Source organism: Biomphalaria glabrata, chromosome 2 (assembly GCF_947242115.1).
Source record: "Biomphalaria glabrata chromosome 2, xgBioGlab47.1, whole genome shotgun sequence".
In the NCBI taxonomy this organism is placed as follows: domain Eukaryota; kingdom Metazoa; phylum Mollusca; class Gastropoda; family Planorbidae; genus Biomphalaria; species Biomphalaria glabrata.
Window position 1 is genome coordinate 62,208,898 of NC_074712.1, and position 22,425 is coordinate 62,231,322.

At 37.6% G+C, this 22,425-nt stretch overlaps 2 protein-coding genes and 1 long non-coding RNA gene across 3 annotated transcripts; 1 reads left to right on the plus strand and 2 right to left on the minus strand.

The window, feature by feature from the left end:
• Positions 1 to 302: 302 nt before the first annotated feature.
• Positions 303 to 12,514, plus strand: LOC129924837 (tetranectin-like protein). The gene is made up of 4 exons (XM_056022133.1): positions 303 to 430; positions 2,371 to 2,544; positions 7,449 to 7,634; positions 12,204 to 12,514. The coding sequence occupies exons 1-4, from the start codon at positions 373 to 375 to the stop codon at positions 12,314 to 12,316; spliced, it is 531 nt and encodes a 176-aa protein (XP_055878108.1). The 5' UTR covers positions 303 to 372; the 3' UTR covers positions 12,317 to 12,514.
• Positions 12,515 to 16,182: 3,668 nt separating this feature from the next.
• LOC129924389 (uncharacterized) lies at positions 16,183 to 18,666 on the minus strand. Its single transcript, XR_008776314.1, has 2 exons — positions 18,374 to 18,666; positions 16,183 to 16,352 (listed from the first exon to the last, which is right to left on the minus strand). It is a non-coding gene; the product is annotated as an uncharacterized LOC129924389 (long non-coding RNA).
• A 1,379-nt stretch (positions 18,667 to 20,045) lies between these two features.
• Positions 20,046 to 22,309, minus strand: LOC106078316 (uncharacterized). Its single transcript, XM_056022134.1, has 2 exons — positions 22,113 to 22,309; positions 20,046 to 20,470 (listed from the first exon to the last, which is right to left on the minus strand). Exons 1-2 carry the CDS (start codon positions 22,168 to 22,170, stop codon positions 20,049 to 20,051), a joined length of 480 nt encoding a protein of 159 aa, XP_055878109.1. The 5' UTR covers positions 22,171 to 22,309; the 3' UTR covers positions 20,046 to 20,048.
• Positions 22,310 to 22,425: the final 116 nt, after the last annotated feature.

Sequence of the window (22,425 nt, forward strand, 5' to 3'; positions counted from 1 at the left end):
GACACCGTAGGTGGGAGAGTCCGCTGTCTCTAGAGTAATTGAACATTTCACATCTCTCTCCTAATTAAAAAAATCAAATGAAGACCTTTTTGAGTGTCAGAGATTTAAAAAAAATATTTTATAGGTTTTACGTTCTTCATTTAGTTTAATTCTGTCTTGTCTGACTAAATAGTTTAATTGATTTGGTTCTCATAATCAACGCAATATGAGATGGATGTTAGCAAGTTCAGCCTATTCAAAGAACTGTCTAATAAATAAAGATAATTAAATAAGATATACGTGGCAGTACGAGGACTTGATTATTTATACAACTTCCGGTAAACTTGAAGCTCATTACTAAAATATATCCACATAGAGCTAGGCAGAAGGGACATGACAATTCTAAATATTATCTACCTGGGCTTCCTCGTCTTCTTCTTGGCATGTGTAGGTAAGACGTTTTAGCTGCCCCTGAAAGTTGATATAAAGATATTAGTGTTATCTGTCCGTCCGTCCGTCCGTCCGTCTCTCACTCTAAAATCTAAAAAATATCCAAAGGTATAATGATCTTCTTACTGGGAACCCTTTTGCTTTTGACATAAAGCTTACAAGGCAAAGTTTTTACTAGAAAATGTATGTTTTGTATAAAAAAATTGATTATTATGCGAAGGATGTAGCATATAATGATTAGAAATAGTTTATCCCGACTAGAAAATAGCTTATAAATCCTACGTATTAAGGGAACTCTAACGATGATCATGATTTATCTTGAGATTGCGTGCTACAGAATTTGAAAAAAAAAAACTGATGTAAAATTTTATTCAATAGAAATTGGTTGAGCCAATACAACGAGGTGATTACCACCTTTATGGATTTTTACTTAAATGTAAAATGAGTGTCAATTCTATTATAAAACGACATTTATTCAGTTGTTGTTGTACATGTTATAATTGTTTTTAATTAAAATGAGAAACAAACTTAAGATCACCAGAACAAGTTTCCTTTGTTATAGTTTTGAGACAGAAATGGTATAACGCTGTGCTGTGTCATTTAAATTGTAACTACCATCTAGAATCTAAATGCGTTTAGGCATATTCGGGCATATATCTAGAGATTTTATTATTATTATCTTTTCCGATGTGTCTGCTTTTGCCAAGATATATTTTTTCCAATTTGTTTGTCACCTCTAAAATGGTGTCGCCCGGTTCGGACCGCACCCCTCGCACCCCCTAGTAACTCCACTGCTCCAAAATATGTACCTCTCGTCTCAGTGGCAATGTACGGGTGGTGCGGGCCGCACGGGCATCAAGAGTTGGGGGCATCAAACTGAGGAAATAAAATCTCAGTAAAACTACACATTGTAATTACATAAACAAAACCAAAAACATTTATTTGTTTTGGTAATTCGTTAGGTCCTAAAAAACAGTGGTCTCCCCTAATAAAGAGCCTCAGTGTTTGAGTGTTTAATAGTTAATAGTTGTAAAAGTGGTGTAATTTTATTTTTAAAAAATGCTTACATAAGTGATTTAAAATATTAGATTTTTCGCTTTCAGAAAATAAAAAAGTAGCCGTTGCATCAGAACTTTGAATGGTCTAAAATATTGCGATGTCGAATTTTCACTATCTTTTTTAGTTTACGAGATCTAAACGGGTAAATGTAGTAGGTAGTAGTAAAAAAAATAGTAAAGTTCCCCTTTCAGACCTTGTGGTCTATAGGGCAGATGATGTAAAGGTCATCTGTTTCTGTGCTTGCAAAATGGCTGTGTGAAGCGTCTAGTGTGGTAGCTTAACTTGTTGCCACCGCTGGCTAGTATCTGTGAAAGGGGAGCAATTTTGTAAGTAATGGCCTTTTTAGTCACACAAGAAGTTGCAAAGGGAAAAGATCGTCTCTCGAGACAGAGTCATAGTTAATTCAAATTTTAGTCGATACATCAGCCCACTTCAGCGAATACGTATACCAAATGCAATACAACAATTATTAAATCTCTTTCAACCCATGACATTGAACACGTTTAACTGACTTTAACAAAATTAATATGAATTCAAAAGAGTCACTCTTTCTCTCCGTAACTATTTGTCCACGTTTTAAAGGAATTCTTCATTTGGCTCATTACTACTTACCACCTCATTACCACCCCTGTTATAATTGGGCTTCAATAGCTTTGTTGTTTGTTATCAGAATATGTTGTATTTGGTATAGAATTAAAAGGGAAATGCATGCTCTTTTTATATAACACAAAGTTTTTCAAATTAAACATTAATTTATTTTAATGAGGTCAAAATCAACGATGGTATCGTCGATTAGGAGAGAAAGAGTTAAAGTGCTTCACCTGATTCAAAAACCACAGAAAAGAAATATCTCATAGTGTATATCTTTTTATCACTTTTCAGCACAACGGGATGTCGTCAAGGAGAGAAGCAGAAGAGTTACGATAACAGTGATGGATGCAAAATGTCGAAAGTTTCAAGACTTCAAGATTGAAAGATACGAGCTTGATGGCAAAATGTGCCTCTACTGGTCTAAAGGCGCTAAAAACTTTACCGACGCTAAAAAAGACTGTGAAGGTTTAAAAAAAAAAAAAGAAAAAAAAAAAGCATTACTACATTTCATTTAAAGACAAAAATATTTATTTTTTTTTTATATTTTTTGTATGCCTCGATAACAGAAAAGTCGCAATTTGTTTTGTTTGCTCTGACCGTCCGAACCGTCCGTTTGTCACGTTAAGATTGAAGATAGTTTACTTCAAGTCCAAAACCTTCCGCAGGACACCGAGGGATGGGAGCGGACAGGGCATGGGCTCGGGGCCATTGAGAAGTTGTTTGTAAGATATTTTACACTTGTCGACCGGCGGCGTAGCATACGCCGCTATTTTGCAGGGCCGGTCTTAGGCCACTGCAACCTATGTTACCGAAGGATCCGCACTTTCATGGAACCCGCGCTAATTCAAGGTGTATAAATTATTAAATTAAACCATTTTATAACTTAAAACAGATTTACCGCGCACTCTTGTCGATTTACCAGGAGCTCCTGGAAATCTCCCGAAATTGCAAAATATACGAAAAAGTCCTTAAAATATACGGAAATACATAGAAAAAAATTGTCATTTTGGGGTGTCATTCAATATGGAAAACGTCAATCCTACGCGCTATTAATAAAAACGGCATTATGCATTAAACGTAATTGTGTTATCCGGTGAAAGAAGCTTCTCGCGCCTCAAACTAATGAAGAATTACTTTAGGTCAACAATTCTCAAAGATAGATTGAAACATATGTTAATTCTTGCTATTGAGCGGGATCTATGTAGGAAACAGAATTATTATGATAAACTGTATGACTTTGCTACACGCAAGGCTCGTAAAGTAATTCTGTACGTAGTAAAGGTCTTTAAAAAAAATATGGCTTAACTATCAGCACAAAGAAAACTAATGTTATAAGACCACCTGCTACAGCACCACCCTCCATTCTCATTGACGATAACAAGTTGGATACCGTAAATGAATTCTGCTTTCATGGATCTACTATTCCAGATGACCTGTCTCTAGAAGAGGAGATAACAAAAAACGCATAGGGAAGGCCGCATCGACCTTCGCTAGACTCCGACCAAGAGTTTGGGAAAACCGGAAGCTGACTACATCGACCAAAATAGAGGTCTACAAGGCATGCGTTCTTGGTAAGTTACTGTACGGCAGTGAGTCGTGGACTACCTACGCAAAGCAAGAAAGAAAACTAAACTTATTCCAGTTGCGCTGCCTCCAAAGGATCTCGAAAATCACAAGAGAGAGTGTGCAATACTAAGATCCTCGCGCGAACGGTCCTTCCCAGCATCTTTACAGTCCTCAGACAACGCCGCCTGCGCTGGCTAGGACATGTTCGCCGGATGGAGGACAATCGCATCGCGAAAATCATTCTCTATGGCATCCTATACCATTTCTTTGCCGATCACTCACAGTTATACGATTCCTCAGTATCCTCAGAGGTGTTGCATCTGGCAGATAAAATCAATAGTACCGTTGCAAGGGTGAGCGATTGGATGGTTGAAAATAAGATGAACGAAGATAAGACAGAAATAGTTAAGATTGGCAACGTCTCAAAAGTTGAAAGCACAGATTCTCTTTTAATCACGAACTGCCAGGTTCCTTATGTCCATGTAGTGCGGAATCTTGGAGATTTCTTCGACTCAACACTATCTTTCGACCAACACATAAGTCAGCTCTGCAATGGTCTTTATCTGCAGCTGCGTAGATTAGGCCAGATCCGACCATATTTAACAACGGAGTCAACAAAAACGCTAGCTGTGGCATTCATACTCTCCCGCCTTGACTACTGTTACGTCGTGCTAGCAGGTATACCTGATGACAAAATAGCCAAGCTGCAACGTATACAGAACAACGCCGCACGAATAGTACTTAGAAAAACAAGACGAGATTCTGCTACTACGCTTGTGCGCACGCTCCATTGGCTTCCCGTGAAAGCGAGAATCGATTACAAGGTCGCCAGACTTTGTCATTAGTGTATATATAACAATGAGATGCCCTTGTACCTTAAGGAACTGATTACTCCATATGTCCCCCAGAGAGCCCTGCGCTCAATGGACTCAACGCTTTTAGTGGTGCCACGTTTGTCCCTCAAAAGCTACGGTCTGCGGGCTTTTTCAGTGCACGGACCAAAGGTTTGGAACTCACTCCCCGTTGATCTCAGACAGACAACATGCTACACCACTTTTAAGAAGAACATTAAGACCTACCTGTTTAAAACTTTTTAGATTAACTGTCAATTTAGCTCTCGTGTTTTTGTTTGTAATGTTGTTACAGCGCCTTGAGCCTACATTTTGTTTGTTAACAGCGCTTTATAAATAAAATTATTATTATTACTATTATGGGCAACTCGCGTCTGGCTCAAGAAAAACTGGTCTCCCCCACCTCCATTACGTGCATGTAATAAAACAGGATTTAAAAAACAGTGAACATTGATACTGACCATTGGGAATACACAGCCCTAGACCGCACTAGTCGGAGAGAGGCGGTAACCAAAAAAAAAACCAATGGGCAGTGTAAAAACAAGGGCCTCATCTCTACCACCAAAGCGAAAGCTACCTTGGCCTGATTTGTGGACGGGAGTGTCTCTCCAAAATAAGGTTCCACAGCCACATAAAAATGTGTAATGAAATAATAAATACTAGTATACCAATACCATGGCTTTATCGACAAAATTAGACTACATTAAACAGGTGAATGAAACCTGCACGTCTGACATAACACTGATGAAGTACTATTAACACACACACGCGGGACGTGACCTTTTTCGAGATAAACCATAGTCGTTCTACGACTGATGGAGGCCAATGTATGTTCGCACATATATCCCTTGCATCATACTTTTTTTTGCATGCAAACGAAAGGCAGCTGAGCGGGGCAGACAAAGGTGGAGGATATATATATATATATATATAACGGAAACTAAGAACATGTAGGTGGGTCTTTACACCCCCTATAGTTCGATGTGTACAGATACGCCCGTGGGCTCGTATTTCACTGGCGTGTTGCACTCGATGTGTCGCTTGTTAGAACGACTGGAGTACGATTGCATCTCAAGGAACAGACCCCTGATGAGAAACAAATCTCTAGTGCAGGGGTTCTCAACCTGTGGGTCGCGACCCCCCTTGGGGGTCGATTGACGATTTGCCAGGGGTCGCCAAAGACCATCGAAAAAGTTTTATTGTTTTTGTCTATTCCATCATTACTGTGTGTGTGTGTGCGGGGGGGGGTCGCGGCAGAGTGGTGGATTGTAAAAAGGGGTCGCCGAGCTTAAAAGGTTGAGAACCGCTGCTCTAGTGGAAGGGTTATGATCATGGAAGATTGAATAGTTTCTATAGTCTCGTCCTATTTGTCAGGTTTATGTTCAATAAGACTCAGACGACAACCTATAAACCTTTTCAGCTTATACCAGTCAATTACAATTTCTTTCCCTTGTTCGAGATAGCAAACAAAATAAATGTATAACCATTAGTAAATAAACTAATTCATTATTTTTTTTTTATTGATTTTTAAGTTGTCGGGTGAAAGAAATAATTGTACAAAATATCAGCTTGATCCGAGATTGGGTGTTTCAGAAATAACGTGTAAAAACTTTTTACCAGACAGACAATGTTGATATAAGCTTTGTAAAAAAGAGGGCACGCGTTAACTGATGAAACAAACAGTTAATATCCTGGGAATAAATCAACGGGAGTAGCTGGTGTTAAACCCTAGTTGTAAATTAAAGAGTAGCTGGTGTTAAACCCTAGTTGCAAATTAAAAAGTAGCTGGTGTTAAACCCTAGTTGTAAATTAAAGAGTAGCTGGTGTTAAACCCTAGTTGTAAATTAAAAAGTAGCTGGTGTTAAACCCTAGTTGCAAATTAAAAAGTAGCTGGTGTTAAACCCTAGTTGTAAATTAAAGAGTAGCTGGTGTTAAACCCTAGTTGCAAATTAAAAAGTAGCTGGTGTAAAACCCTGGTTGTAAATTAAAAAGTAGCTGGTGTTAAACCCTAGTTGTAAATTTAAAAAGTAGCTGGTGTTAAACCCTAGTTGTAAATTTAAAAAGTAGCTGGTGTTAAACCCTAGTTGTAAATTAAAAAGTAGCTGGTGTTAAACTCTAGTTGTAAATTAAAGAGTAGCTGGTGTTAAACCCTAGTTGTAAATTAAAAAGTAGCTGGTGTTAAACCCTAGTTGTAAATTAAAAAGTAGCTGGTGTTAAACCCTAGTTGTAAATTAAAAAGTAGCTGGTGTTAAACTCTAGTTGTAAATTAAAGAGTAGCTGGTGTTAAACCCTAGTTGTAAATTAAAAAGTAGCTGGTGTTAAACCCTAGTTGTAAATTAAAAAGTAGCTGGTGTTAAACTCTAGTTGTAAATTAAAGAGTAGCTGGTGTTAAACCCTAGTTGCAAATTAAAAAGTAGCTGGTGTAAAACCCTGGTTGTAAATTAAAAAGTAGCTGGTGTTAAACCCTAGTTGTAAATTAAAAAGTAGCTGGTGTTAAACCCTAGTTGTAAATTAAAAAGTAGCTGGTGTTAAACCCTAGTTGCAAATTAAAAAGTAGCTGGTGTAAAACCCTGGTTGTAAATTAAAAAGTAGCTGGTGTTAAACCCTAGTTGTAAATTAAAGAGTAGCTGGTGTTAAACCCTAGTTGCAAATTAAAAAGTAGCTGGTGTTAAACCCTAGCTGTAAATTTAAAAGTAGCTGGTGTTAAACCCTAGTTGTAAATTAAAAAGGAGCTGGTGTTAAACCCTAGCTGTAAATTAAAAAGTAGCTGGTGTTAAACCCTAGTTGTAAGTTAAAGTCATTGACCCAAAGCTACAAAATCCACTGTCATTTAATACTGCCTTTGACAAATGCAGTACAAGGTTGCCTTTGTGTTCTAAATTATTTCGTTTTTTGAAATTCACCTGGAATATAATAAATAAATGTGGTCTTTGCTATTTATTTTCCTTGCAGCTCAAGGAGCTAGACTTGGAGTCTTTAAAGGTGCTGAAAAAATGCAGATTCTCATCAGACAAAATGTCATATGGAAAAGAAATTTTTGGATAGGTCTTGATGATTTGGTAACTGAAGGCACCCTTGTGTGGCACGACGGAACTATTCTTCCACGGAGTGACTATTACCCACTTTATTTTAATGCATGTAAGATTTTTAAATTAATACAGCTGAATCCAATAATCAGATAACTCCTGGACAAGATCGTCCTGGTCCGTTTTACTGCCTAAAGAGCTGAACCGAAGGCTCTTCCAACACTTGTCTTGATTGAACAAACCGCTCTGTGCGGAAGAGGTCCAAGTCAATGTCCATATTTAACACTGCTATTTCCAATGTGTAATGCACAAATTGTTCAACAAATTTCCTTATGGATAATATACATTGTAATTATCAGTGCTTTTTTGTAAAAAAAAAAAAAATTGGTGCTGGTACTCAGTGATGGATTGCCTAACTTTTAACTACTAATAAATTAATATTAAACGTTAAAATACAAGAAATGTAATAATTTTTTCCCCACATTGAAAAAGGTGCCGGTACGTACTTTACAAGAAAAGCACTGGTTATTATTATTATTTTCTTATAATTTGCCAAGCTAACCGGGCAGGACTCAACTCAATGATGAAACGGTCCATTGAGGAATGGCGCCTGGATTTTTGATATGGTCGTGTGAGCTTACTTACTACTCTGTTCTGTGCAATGGGATTGATCTCGCACTCTCTGAGACTCTCCCACAGGACTCATGTGTGTTACTGCCCGTTCAGCCTATGCGTTTTCTTCCGCGATCGTTTCCACCCGAGTGCAACGTTTTGGGCAGGGTAGTGTACCCTTGGGGCAGAGTGGTGTACCGTTGGGGCAGAGTGGTGTACCGTTGGGGAAAGGTAGTGTACCTTGGAGCAGAGTAGTGTACCCTTGGGGCAGAGTGGTGTACCCTTGGGGCAGAGTGGTGTACCGTTGGGGAAAGGTAGTGTACCTTGGAGCAAAGTAGTGTACCCTTGGGGCAGAGTAGTGTACCCTTGGGGCAGAGTAGTGTACCCATGGGGCAGAGTGGTGTACCGTTGGGGAAGGGTAGTGTACCTTGGAGCATGTACCCTGGGGCAGAGTAGTGTACCCTTGGGGCATAGTAGTGTACCCTTGGGGCAGAGTAGTGTACCCTTGGGGCAGAGTAATGTACCCTTGGGGCAGAGTAGTGTACCCTTGGGGCAGAGTAGTGTACCCTTGGGGCAGAGTGGTGTACCGTTGGGGAAAGGTAGTGTACCTTGGAGCAAAGTAGTGTACCCTTGGGGCAGAGTAGTGTACCGTTGGGGAAGGGTAGTGTACCCTTGGGGCAGAGTGGTGTACCGTTGGGGAAAGGTAGTGTACCTTGGAGCATGTACCCTTGGAGCAGAGTAGTGTATCCTTGGGACAGAGTGGTGTACCCTTGGGGCAGAATAGTGTACCCTTGGGGCAAAGAAGTGTACCCTTGGGGAAGGGTAGTGTACCCTTGGGACAGAGTAGTGTACCCTTGGGGAAGGGTAGTGTACCCTTGAGGCAGAGTAGTGTACCCTTGGGGCATGGTTGTGCACCCTGGACGAGACACTTGTAGAACCCTCACGAAGGTGCGGGACACACATTTAATGTCCAGATAAAGGTCTTTGTAGAAGAAGGCACAGAAGATGTAAAGAAAACATAAATAGACACTAGCGGACAAGGGCTTTGTCTGCATGAAGTGTTAGAAAATATGCAAGCCAGAACTGGGTCTGCGTAACCACGTGAAACTCTGCACTCAAATCGCTTAAAATAATAAGACATTGCCATTGTGACCAGAAATTATTTTTGTCTAAAATTGAAGATGTTACATCTCTGTCGTGCATTTCAATAATTAAATCGCCAAAACCATTCTTTGATTAAAATCAATATCTACATAGCTAAAGACTTTTGGTTAATAAATGTAGCTGGTTATGATAATTGCGAGCTCTAGTACTTGGTATATTATATGATAATTAGATGACGCTGTAACCAGAATAAACATATTCAGATAAAACGGCCTCATTTAAAAAAACAACTTTGTTTTCCAAAAGAAAAGCCACAGTCCTAGACAGTCGCTAGACCTAAAAACACATTTTGTCCTAGGCAGTGTTGAAATGAGTCTCTACATATAATGATATAATCTTACCCTAATCTATTTCCGTTCGAAGTTTTTAATGTTTCGTCGCGTCACTAAGGAAATCCCCGATTAGTTTCAGCTTCTACGCGTCCAACTATAGAGTCATTACACTACTCTATATAGTTCGTCCATCGTGGTTCGATGATGACCACTTCTGTCACACATGGGGCTGAGGGCTTTGCACTGGGTTTTTTTGTGCCTCCTCGTGTGGCTGGTGAGACCTATGTGAGCCCCGAATGTTCGGCTGCAAACATGGCAGGTATTCCAACTGAAGCTAGTGTCTTTGGCCTTGCTTTTCTTCTCTGGGGTTTTTCTTCTGCTAGCGTTGTTCTCTTTTCCTCAGCAATTTGTGCGCCAGTTTTCACAGCGCGACGCCATGAAGCTCTGTTATGTGCTTCTGTCTCCCAGGTGGCTGAGTCGATGCTGAACGCTTTTAGAGAAGCTTTGAGGGTGTCCCTAAAGCGTTTTCTTTCTCCACCTTGTGATGCTTTCCTTCCCATAATTGGCCATACAGGAGTCGTTTAGGGATGCAAAGTTCTTCCATTCTGTTGACGTGTCCTGCCCATCGCAGCTGGGAGTGCATCAGGATTGTGTGGATGCTTTGCAGACCCGCTCTTCGGAGGACTTCAGAATCAGGTATTTTTTCTTGCTATTCAGTATTTTTTTGTTAGACATGTCATGTGGAAGTTGCTCAGTTTCTTTGCAAATTTTCTGTATACTGTCCACGTTTCGATGTAGGGAAGATGACAGATCGATAGACCCCTAGTTTTGTTTTTGTGGTTTACACTACTAATGATTTTCAATAGGATAGTGATATTCTCTGATCATGAGGCTCTATTGGCCCTGCTCTCAGAGAGCTCAGGCGCTAATGAGTATCTCAGAGAAATAAAACACATTCTGTAATGATGATTTCTTAAGACTAAATGTAAACAAGGTTACAAAGACAGTTTGTGTGGAAACACAAACTCAAAATTGGCCCCCGAAGTGGTCCACCCAGGCAGATAAAAAAGACAGGTATCAATATTTTCAGAAAGAACATCAGAATTAAATTCTATCAAAGACAAATGACAGAGAAGAATGGAGAAAGTAGGTTGACAGATCGTGTGTGGTGCCCCAGCGTTCCAGCAGACCAAAGAATAGGTGAAAGTGAATGTGAAGTTAAATGCGAACCTGGCCTAACTGATGTCTTATAATGAATATCTAATTGGTCTAATTGTTTTGTAAAAGGTCAATCTCTTATTCAAATCCTCAAAATTAAAAAAAAAAAACATTTTCAGCGTACGCAAACTTGTTGACCGCTAGCTAGTGTGAGCGAGTAAGGCGTAGAGAAGCTGTGCTATGACCAGTTCGTTTGTTTTGGTATGGGACAGTAGACTTCGAAGCTTTAACATAACTCACCAGCAAAATAACAACAAAAGTAAAAGCTACCTACATGCCTCTACGCTATCAAAGTGCAAACACTTTATGAAGCACTTAAAACTTAAAACAGATCGGCAAATTTTATGTCATTACTTCTCTTCCATAGTTCCATAATAAATGAATGTACAATAAAATGTTTTGTAAAATGTTTTACATTGTTTCGGATGTTCCTTCAGAGTTGAAGATAGTTTACTTTCTAGTCAAAACCTCCCGCAGGACGACGGGGGATGGGAGAGGGCAGGGTTTGAACCCTCGACAGTCGATAAATCCGAACGACAGTTCAGCGCGCAAACCGCACGACCAGGCAGTCATCCATACAATAAGGTGGTACGCAAATGTTTAATTAGGCCAATGGATTCATTAAAACTTGTAATGGTTTCCAAAGAAATGTTTTAGTATACTTTTGTAAGCTTAGTGACGTAAGCGTTGTCAAATTTGTTTTTTTTTTCCTTTGACGTCATATGGAATATTTTCATTCATAAAACATTCTAGCCAAAATTAATTGTTCGATATTGAAACATTTTCAAACCGATATAACGGTCGATCTCGAGTCTTCTCCATCTGGCCAATGAGTTGAGAATATTTTCCTCATTTATTTACATATACCTTGAAATTTTAAAGAAAATCGTTAGACCCTTTACGAAATAAAATTTATATATATATATATATATATATATACAAGAATTGCTCTCTAAGAGTATAGGAATCTGCGTTGTATAGATATGGTTCGCCAAGGTTGCCCTTGTTAAAGTGTTGATTTCCGCCGTGACGCTAATGCTAGTTGCTCGTTTATGTGAGCCTAGATCTTATTTAACATGGTGTCAGCGGTAATCGTTAATCGGTTTATAAAGATTCATTGTTTGCAATAATAAATAGACAACCATTACAGGGCTACGCCTTACAATGGTGGCAAGAGATTTCCTTCCTGTACCCGAGCCACTTGAGGTGGAAGGTAATCTGGCCGCGAATTGGCAAAAGTTTGAACCCGTTTTTTTCTTGTATACCTCACTTTTCAGTAAAAAAAAATATTTTTTTTAAATTTAAAAAATAAATAAATATATAAATAAAAATAGAAAAAGAAAAAAAATAATTAAAAAAAAAAAAAAAAAAAAGATGTAAGACAATCTCATTCAATGATTCCTTTATATTTCTAGACAACCCAAGTGGCAGTACACAAAGATGTGTTCAATTTTGGACATCTGACGGCAAGCTGGATGACGTAGAGTGTTATTCAATTAGATATTATGTATGTGAGAAATTGCTATAGTTGTTGTGTCAATCCTCAACCACATTTAAAACAATAAAAGTAAACTACAAATTGTATAGATTGTTGTTACACAGATGGTAATCTACACAGGATCTTGTCTTTGAATCTGGCTGCTCTTATTATTCTACCAACGACGAACACTTTCAAATCTAAACGGATCAATTAGTTTAGATCTTAGAATTAAACTATAAATGTATTTTTATTGTCATAATTATTGTTTTGCATAATTATCATTACGATCCTTTATAATCAGTCTCTGTAAGCACTGCCCGTTGATTTCTTCCCATGTTTTATATTGTTTCTTATGACCGGAACATCCCTTCAGTTTTGTTTACAAAGCTTCTATCAAATTCATTCTGTCTGTCTGGTAAAAAGGTTTATACACCTTGCTTCTACCACACCTAATCTCTATCAAACTTAAATTTTACACCATTACCACTTTTTATCTGACAACACAAGAATCAATTAAAAAAAAAACAACAATTAGTTACTTTAGTATTGGTAATTAATTATTTTGTTTGGCGGTATCTTAGACAAGGGGAAGAAATCGTACTTGACAGAAGTGGTGGTTTAATCTGAATTAGTCCCCTTGAGAAATCTTGAGCCCTGAGTAAACATTTTTTTAACGTTTATAAAACCATCATGTAGACATTCACTAAGACACCCCCTTATACATTCCCCTTTTACTAAACATATGAAAACAAATATTTCTATCGCATAGATTTACAAGTCTTAGTCAATTGTACATATAATTACATGACTGATCCAAACTAATTGATACAATTACACTGTATATAAGTTTTGTTTTTAAACAAGCAAAATATAAAAAAAAAAAATAATAAAAAAATCAACAACAAAGCTCATTTAAAGGGGAAGAACTCACTTTTTAAAACTATATCTACCAATAGTATATAAATTATTTCACTTTAATATATCAAAGTAAATAAATATTTACCAATAATTAGTTTATTGAGGTTTTTTAAAATTGATGAGTGTCCATTAAGTACAATATATAGTCTTCATAAGTATCAACTTGATCGTCAATAGTCAATACCATTATGGGCCAAGCACTAATAGCGGATCCATAACCTTTGAGGGGAGGCGATTTTTTTTCCAAACACTGACCTTAACGTCCAGTAAACTTACACGCACACACACAGCATATATAAGAATAAAAAGTTGTCTATCTAACAACTAGAGCAGTGTTTCTCAATCTTCGGCAAAAACAAAACAGTCATGTTGCTGGCCCTTCTCATGACAGATATGGGTCTAGGGGAGTTTTTTCTCGCATTCTTCACAGCCGAAACGCATTCTCATGACATAACAACTAGAGCAGTGCTTCTCAATCTTCGGCAAAAACAAAACAGTCACGTTGATGGCCCTTCTCATGACAGATATGGGTCTAGGGGAGTTTTTTCTCGCATTCTTCACAGCCGAAACGCATTCTCATGACATCTACAAGTTCATTATTTATCCTGTTTGAAAAAAAAGGCAGGTTAAATGAAGTAAAATAAAGTAATAAACGTGGGGGCAATGGCCGATACTGAAGTGAGACTGACAATCAAGGCAGAAAAGTGTAAGTATATCGTTATTAGGCATAAGTATCGTAATAGTATCTTCATGTTAAGCGAGACCTCTTGTAGTAGGCTTTTTTTTTTTTTGGTCAGAATAAGACACCTAAATGAACGATGATTTAATGCTCTTTAGATACTCGACCGTTTTAACGCGCGCAAAATGTCTAATTTTTCAATACTGTAGTAATTCCAGTGGCGGACCGAAAGGGTTAATGTATGTGCGGCCTACTGATACACACGACTCAGGCCCATCACACAGGTCAACGGGTCAACGGCTGTTGAACAAGGGACGGTACTGCTAGTTCACGCAAATATGACCCATGTTGTGGTCATGTGATCGAGAGCCTTCACGGACTAGCGACAGTGTAAATAGACAGTTGAGTCAAGGACAGCAAGGCATAAGGACTTGTGGTACCTTTGAGTCCTCGAAAATGTAGCTGTACGAGCTAGATAAAGACTTGTAGTGATTAGTTAGGCAGTTCTTTTGTGTTAAAGGAATATGAAGTTAGTGAAACCAATAAAGTGTTGAATTGGCTGTCCATGTAATTTGTTATTAAACCGCCACAGTGTTACTTAATGCTCTTGTTGTCAAGTTGATGTTTTAGACGTGCTATTGTGTTGTTGAGCAGTGTATGCAGAAGGCCTGGTAGAGAAGATCGTAACAATACTTTAGGAATAATGTGTTTACTTTTTTAAAAATTCTAATATGAATTTATAAGCCCTAACTACGTGACAAAACAAACGATTTATTCCTTGAAAAGAAAAGACACCCTACAGATTTTAGATTAAGTCTTTGAGGGTCGCCTCCGAATAAAAATGTCTTCGAAATATAATATTAAAAACGAAGTTCATTAATAATGGACTCATTTTGTTCAATACGCCTGTTTGTAGCTTCGTTTGGTTACAGAATTATAATTCAAAGCTATGAAAAACAAAAATTTCGGAAGTGGGAATAGAAATTAAGCAGACCAATTAGCCGAGATTCTACGCCTTTTTTTTTAGGATTCAAGTAGAAATTGTGAGTTATAGTCCCAAAGTTATTTATACAATAGAACAATATCAGAAAAGGCGATTAGGACAAAATTATTTGGGTTCAGAACTCATTACTCAGGATGGCTGCCTGGTCGTGTGGTTTTCGCGTTGGACTGTCGTTTAGATTTATCGATGGTCCAGGGCTCAAACCCTGCTCGCTCCAATCTCCCGTCGTCCTGCGGGAGGTTTGGACTAGGAAGTAATTATGTTCAACTCCGAAGGAACATCCGAAATTTATAAAACATTTTACAAACATTTTTACTCTTATACTTAAACATTTCTTATTAATTCCATATTTTCATGAACAAATTCTTTTTTTTTACAAAATTACGAAAAATTCATACGCTATTACATAAACTCTGTCGCCATATTTGACTATTGTGTTTTAAAACGTCATGTTTTCGTCGGAATGTGGGGGGTGGGAAGGGGCGGTAGAGTAAAAATGATTAATCATGTTAGTCTTCACCTTTTTTAAAACTATTGCTGATGATTACATTTGGCATTAAAGAATAGGATGAAGGTAACATACAGCAGGCATAGAATTATTTTTTTTTGTAAAAAAAAAATGTGTAATTTCTTCACTAAAATACAAACGAACAAGTCTTGGTCTGCTCGCTGTGTGTATGTGTGTGTGTGTGGGGGGGGGGGTAGTGATTGCATTCATTGCCCCTCCCACCTAGTACCTCTTTCGTTTTATATTTACAAATTTATTAAATTTCAGATTAGTATACAAAAGGGGTTAAAATATGAATAAGTAGCTTATATTATATAGATATTCAACTAACTTTGCTCACACGCTATGGTTTCTGCTTAACAATTGGACCACCCCCGCCACTCAAAGGGTTAAAATAGGGAGGACAGTTGATTCACTTGCCCTCCCTCCCCCCCCCCCCCACCGAATCAGCCAAGATGCCTGAGGTGAGTGACGGAACATAAAAATTATATAAATGTTTAAAATAATTTTGTTATGAAATCAAGATTTCTGCATTTATAAAAATGTCCCCCCCCCCCACACCAAATCGGCCAACATATTCTTATAATAATATAAATAGCTAGTATGCATTATAGAATTCGTATGCAAATTGTGTGATTTCTCTATTAAAATTCGTCCGCAACCCCCCCCCCCTTTTTTTCGGAGGGGTGGCGGTTCGGCCGAAATGGAGGTGGAGGGGGGAAATTGGGGGAGGTATTCTAAAAATAGACAGACTAACAAGTAAACAAAATATTGCAGATTAAAAACAAAACAAAACAAATTTAATCCAGCGTGACTCATTGCTAATTTATTTTACTTAATTGTGGTTAAAAAAAAACAAACGGTCAGATTTTTTCGCACACGTAATAATAGGCATTGGTGCATACGTTATCTGCCAGGTAGGTTTCTTTTTGCCAGTAATGAGCGCAGTCCTGATTATCGAAATTATTTGGTTGACCTGGGGGGGGAAAAAAACAACTGCACATGTTATTGTTTACCAAAAATGACGTCACATCTAATCTAGAAAGAAGAGGAGAACGAAGACACAGTGTGAGATGGCGGACGAGATTGAAAGACAGAAGGAGAGGAAAAAATGAGATTCATCGCAAAAGAGAAATAGAAATAGAGCGTGATTGAGTGAGAAATTCATTATAAGAGACTTCAATTTCTTTGCCAGATTTTTTTAGAAAGTAGCCAACATTGCTAGGTACAAAAAAAATATACTTTGCACTAAAGTTAAAATTGATATCTAAAAAAAATGAAATAATTTATACTAGTCCACCGGCAGCGTAGCATACGCCCATATTTTGCATGTCCGGTCTTAGGTCACTGCAACCTATGCGACCACAGTAGGCCCCCACTTTCAAAGGATCCGCACGTTTATAGGACCCGCGCTAATTCAAGGTGTATAAATTATTAAATTAAACCATTTTATAACTTATAACAGATTTCCCTCGCCCTCCTGTCGATTTACAAGGAGCTCCTGGAAATCTCCTGAAATTGCAAAATATACAAAAAAAGTCTTTAAAATATAAGGAAATATATTGAAAAAAATTTGTATTTTGGGGTGTCATTCAATATGGAAAACGCAAATCCTATGGGCGATAAATAAAATCGGCATTATGCATTAGCCGTAATTGTGTAATTCGGTGAAAGAAGCTTATTGAGCCTCAAACTAATGAAGAATTTATTGAAGTCAACAACTCTCAAAGATAGATTGAAACATTTGGTAATTCTTTCTATTGAGCGGGATCTATGTAGGAAACAGAACTATCATGATATACTGTATGACTTTGCTACACGCAAAGCTCGTAAAGTAATTCTGTACGTAGTAAAGAATGAATAAAATGCATAGACGAATTTATTTTCTAATTTAAACTCTTAAATTTCACTTATTGGCCGCTTCCCTACCCAAACTTGGCCCAGAGAAATCCGTTTCAATGCTTAAGTCCGGCCCTGCTATTTAGTGTTTGCAAAATGATTGTTTGTAAAAAAATTTACATATTTCGGATGTTCCTTCAGAGTTGAAGATAGTTTACTTTTTAGTCCAAATCTCCCGCAAGACGAAGGGGGGTGGTAGCGGGCAGGGTTTGACAGTCCAGCGCGCAGCCATCCGTAGCGACGTGTTCTCCCCCCCCCCCTTTTTTGTTATTTCGTGGGGTGACTCCGCAGAAATAAGAGAGTGATCTTTCCTTTAATCCTACTACTCGTTTAAACTGTTGACGGAAGAAGAAAATTACATATGTAGATTATCTTATCTTATCTTATATAATACAGACATTACTTCAAAAAGGAAGATTATATTAATTATACTCCGATATCTTTTAAAACATCTGACTGTGAAATATTCTGATGCCTAGGCTGATGAGCTGAATTATAATATTCTTTAATCTAATTAATCTCTGCTGTAAGATTTTTGGGACATGTCGTTTCCTGAAGCTGATAGTAAGATCAAACTGGGGTAGTAGCTTCAGCAAATTCTTTGACAGCAATCTAAAGCTCCTGCTTGGTGTGTACTAGAAGGGCGTATTTATCTGCATGGAGAAGCTTTATGTGTAATAGTTGACTTATTTGATTTCAAATGTATTGGTATAATGTCTGTGGCATTTAACGTTTCGATGAATTAACAATTCCCCTTTGCAACTTCTCGTGGGACTAAAGAGGCTAAACCTTGATGCACAGCCGTGGCCACAGGTTGGGCATTCGCAATCACAAAGCGCTGTACACTTCACTATTACTAGTGTATTTATCACAATTGTATGGATATAATCTAAGCAACGATGTTTATTACGGTACACAAATGTACACCTATCTCTTACAGATTGTCAAACTACTAATTAGCAAAATACGACAAAAATGTGTCAATATAAAAATAATAAATATAAAAAAACATTTTCTCATAATCTTAACATATGCGTGCATTTATTTTCATAATTGGTTTAAAATTAAATACTTGAAATGAATAATAGTACTCCTTACCGTCACTGAAATAGGTAGGTTGATAGCTCCACTGTGGGAGAATACTTCCATCATGCCACTTCCAGGTGCCTTCAGTTGCTATATCATCTAGACCCACCCAAATGTTTGCATTTAAAAGGCGTCCTTTCCTCCTCAGAATCTGCATTTTGTCAGCACTCTTGAAGACTCCGAGTCTTGCTCCACGATCTGTAATTTGAAGCAGAGAAACTCACTTCACATCTACACTATACCATTCTACATTTATGTATATCGATTGTTATAGCCACTGCATACATTTCCAGTTTTTAATAGGAATATAATATGACGAGGGTCTGGAAAGAAAGAAGAAAAAAAAACATTTCTAAATAATACATTTACATTATACAATAGTGTATACAATATAATACATTATACAACTTTAAAATAAAATAAATTATTCAAAAAAAAATATTTACAAAATATCTTAATCTTATCTTATCTTATGTAATACAGACGTTACTTCAAAAAAGAAGATGATTACGTCCTACGCGTCATGCATTTAGTCATGCATATTAACCAATGACTTAAATTCTGCCAAGTCACTGGTTTTCCTGGCTAGCTCAGGCAACCCATTCCATGCTCTAATAGCACTAGGGAAGTAGGAGTATTTGTACAAATTTGTCCTAGCATATGGGACGAGGAATGTGCCTTTATCTTTTGTGTCTTTCAGAGTATTTTATTAAATTTTATCTTTGTAATTGAAGATTATGGTTCAGTGTTTTATGTATAATTACTACTTTACTTTTGAGTCTTCTGTCCTGAAGACTTTCTAAATTTAGTGATTTTACTAAAGGTGTTACTCTAGTCAAATTTGAATATTCGTTTGTTATGAATCTCACTGCTCTATTTTGTGTCTGTTCCAGTTAATGTTTTCTTGAGTTGAGGGGTCCCAAACGGAGGATGCATATTCTATTATTGGCCTAACCAAGGTTAAATAACATTTTAGTTTTATGTTCTTATTTTGATTTATAGAAATTTCTTTTAAGGTTAGGGCTTAAGCTCAAACCAAGTATCCAACGCGTGATCTTGACACGGGCAGCTCCATTGTACGAACGATGCAAGCAATTAGCGGACAATGTATAATTGACTAATGTATTTATCTTTTTATTTTCATTATATAGACATCTAGAACTAGATCTTCACTTTTGATTTAGAAATTTTTAAACGACAGTCTAGCGCGCAGCCAGTCATCCGTTGTGTTTTCTCGTGGACTAATCCGCATAAATAAGAGAGTGATCTTTCCTTTACTTCTTGTTTAAACTCTTGAGGGAAGAAGAGAATTATATATATATAGAAGATATGGAGGCGCGGTGGCTTAGCGGTAAGGCGATTGGCTTTCGAACCGGGAGTCTCGGGTTTGACGTGGCAACGAGCTATTGGTCTAAGCTGCCCATAGCTTGCGACGTCACATGTTAGTGTTCACGCCTTCTATATCGATTGTTCTCGGTTGAAATCCCAGAGAAGACTCCGATTTGATTTGAACGCCCATGAGTTCACCCAACTGGCATCTTAGAAGTGTGAAAGGGGTTGGTTGTGGTGGCCTAATGACAGCCTTTTTAACCTTACAACATACTCGAGCGTTACATCATCTGACACCATAGATCGCAAGATCTAAAAAAAGGTAACCTTTGATCTCTACCCTACTTATTTTATTTTTTTACAAACCTTGGCAATCTGCTTTGGCGCTTGGGAAGCTTTTGGCGTTAGTAGCCCAAAAAAGACACATTTTTGAATTGGAAAATCTTTCAACTGAAAATCCTGGTGACTTCCTGCACTTTACGTCTAACGTAGATACAACATATCTTTTGTTCCTCGCTTTGATGTAATCCATTTGTGGGCTCTTCCTTGATGATTTCCCTTGGATGCCTTCCACTTGTTGGCGCTTCCTTGATGACTTCCCTTGGATGCCTTCCACTTGTTGACGCTTTCTTGATGACTTCCCTTGGACGCCTTCCATTTGTTGACGCTTCCTTGATGACCTCCCTTGGATGCCTTCCACTTGGCCCTTCCTTGATGACCTCCCTTGCATGTCTTCCAATCGTTGACGCTTTCTCGTCGATTTCCAATTGATGCCTTCACCTTGGGTATTAAGGTAATAAAAAAATGTTTGTAAAACATGTACACCTGTGACATAATTTCACTATCTTTTGTTAATGCTTTGTGTAATTAATCCGTTTATTGTGTTAACTGTCTAGGTTCATAATTAAAACAAGTACATTCATTTGAATTAGTTATACACATTGACTATTGTGTGGTACATTCTAATCTAGAATTATAAGAAAATGATCCTTTTTTGTTGTATTCTAGGGGTTAGGGGCGAGCCAATACTGTGAGATTGCATTTGTCAGTTCACTGTGTTCAGCTTATAAACGGGCCTGCTACAGCCTACAGTACAGTGGGTAATGTTTCGTTCCAGTGTATTGTGAAAGAAAGCAACAATTTATATTAAAACAGAGGTTTGCAAAGAATTAGTGGAATTATTAGCTTTATTTAAAAGTTCCCCTTTCAGACCATGCGAGATATAATTTTTTTTGGACAGCGTTTAACGAGCAGGGTGTCATGTGGCCAGCACAACGACCAACCGTCTTTACCTTCCCCAACTTGCTTCAGATACCCATTAGTGTTAAGTAGACTAAAGGGGGCCCTAAAAATACAAAAATTCAAATCCCAGTCTTCAGTAGGATTCGAAGTAAGAATCCCTGAATCGGAAGCCACGCGCTTAACCACTCAGCCACCCCCCCCCCATTTATTTAAAGCTTGTTTATTTTTGAAAGAGTAAAATTTTATAAATAAATACATAAATAATGGCAAGATGATCACCTGGTATCGTTAAGTTTAACTTAGATCTAAAAGCTAGTGATGATTGTTTAAATGTATGTAACAAAATACTATCTCTTCTCTGCCTGTAGTCCCTTGTGGTGCATAGGCCACCAACCAGCTTCTCTAGGCATCTAGGTACCTGGGAGAGTATCTCCAACTGTTCCCACAACTTGGCCATCCGCTTGGCCTCTGGTTCCAAATCGCGGCGCCATGTATTCTTGGGCCGTCCCCTCTTCCTCTTTCCTTGAGGATTCCAAGTAAAAGCTTGTCTTGTATTGTTGGATACATGCTTTTGAATGCTGTGGCCTATCCATCTACAATGGTCTGCTGCTTTGTTCTTTCTGACAGTCACCTATTTGAGATCTTGTCTGGCCAGCGGTTGTGGGCAAAATGTAATAAAATTTGTGGTGAAAATAGTGGTTAGCATTAGTAATAAAAGTGATGAAAGTAAGTGGTGAAATTTAGTAGTAAATATCAGTCGTTAAAATTAATTTGGAAAAAAAAATATTGTGTTGGTTTCTTGTCAGTTTGTCAAACCTATAATTGTGGGAAAGTTATTATTAGTATAACATTCTAGACGAGTTAAAATTATGATAATTGTTAGAGTTAGCTTAATAAACGACGGGGGGGGGGGAGCTTGTTACTAGTCGGGAAAGACTATTTTCGTATTTTTATAAGCTTTTTCACATAATAATATGTTATTTCTATAAAACATACATTTTCTAGTAAAAAACTATGTCTTCTAAGCTTAGTGTTAAAAGCAAAAGAGTTCCCATTCAGAAAATTTAAAGAACCTTTGAATATTATTTAGATTTAATGGTGAGAGACGGACAGACGGAAAGACGGACAGACAAGATTAATATCGGAGTATCAACTTTCGGGGACCGCTAAAACACCTTACCTACACATGCCAAGAAGATGAAGATGAATCCCAGGTAAATAATATACAGAGTTGCCATGTCCTTTCTGTTTAGATCTCTGTGGATATGTTTTGTAATGAGCTTCAGATTTACCGGAAATTGAATAAGTAGTCAAGACCTCGTACTGCCAAGTATATCTTGTTTAATTATCTTTATTTATTAGACAGTTCTTTTAATAGGGCGAACTTGCTAACATCCACGAGAAGAATAAGGAGGTCAAACTCCCATTGAATGCACATGATCTATAACTTAATTGTTTTATTTTTTTTTAAAGAACAATAATAGATAATCTGT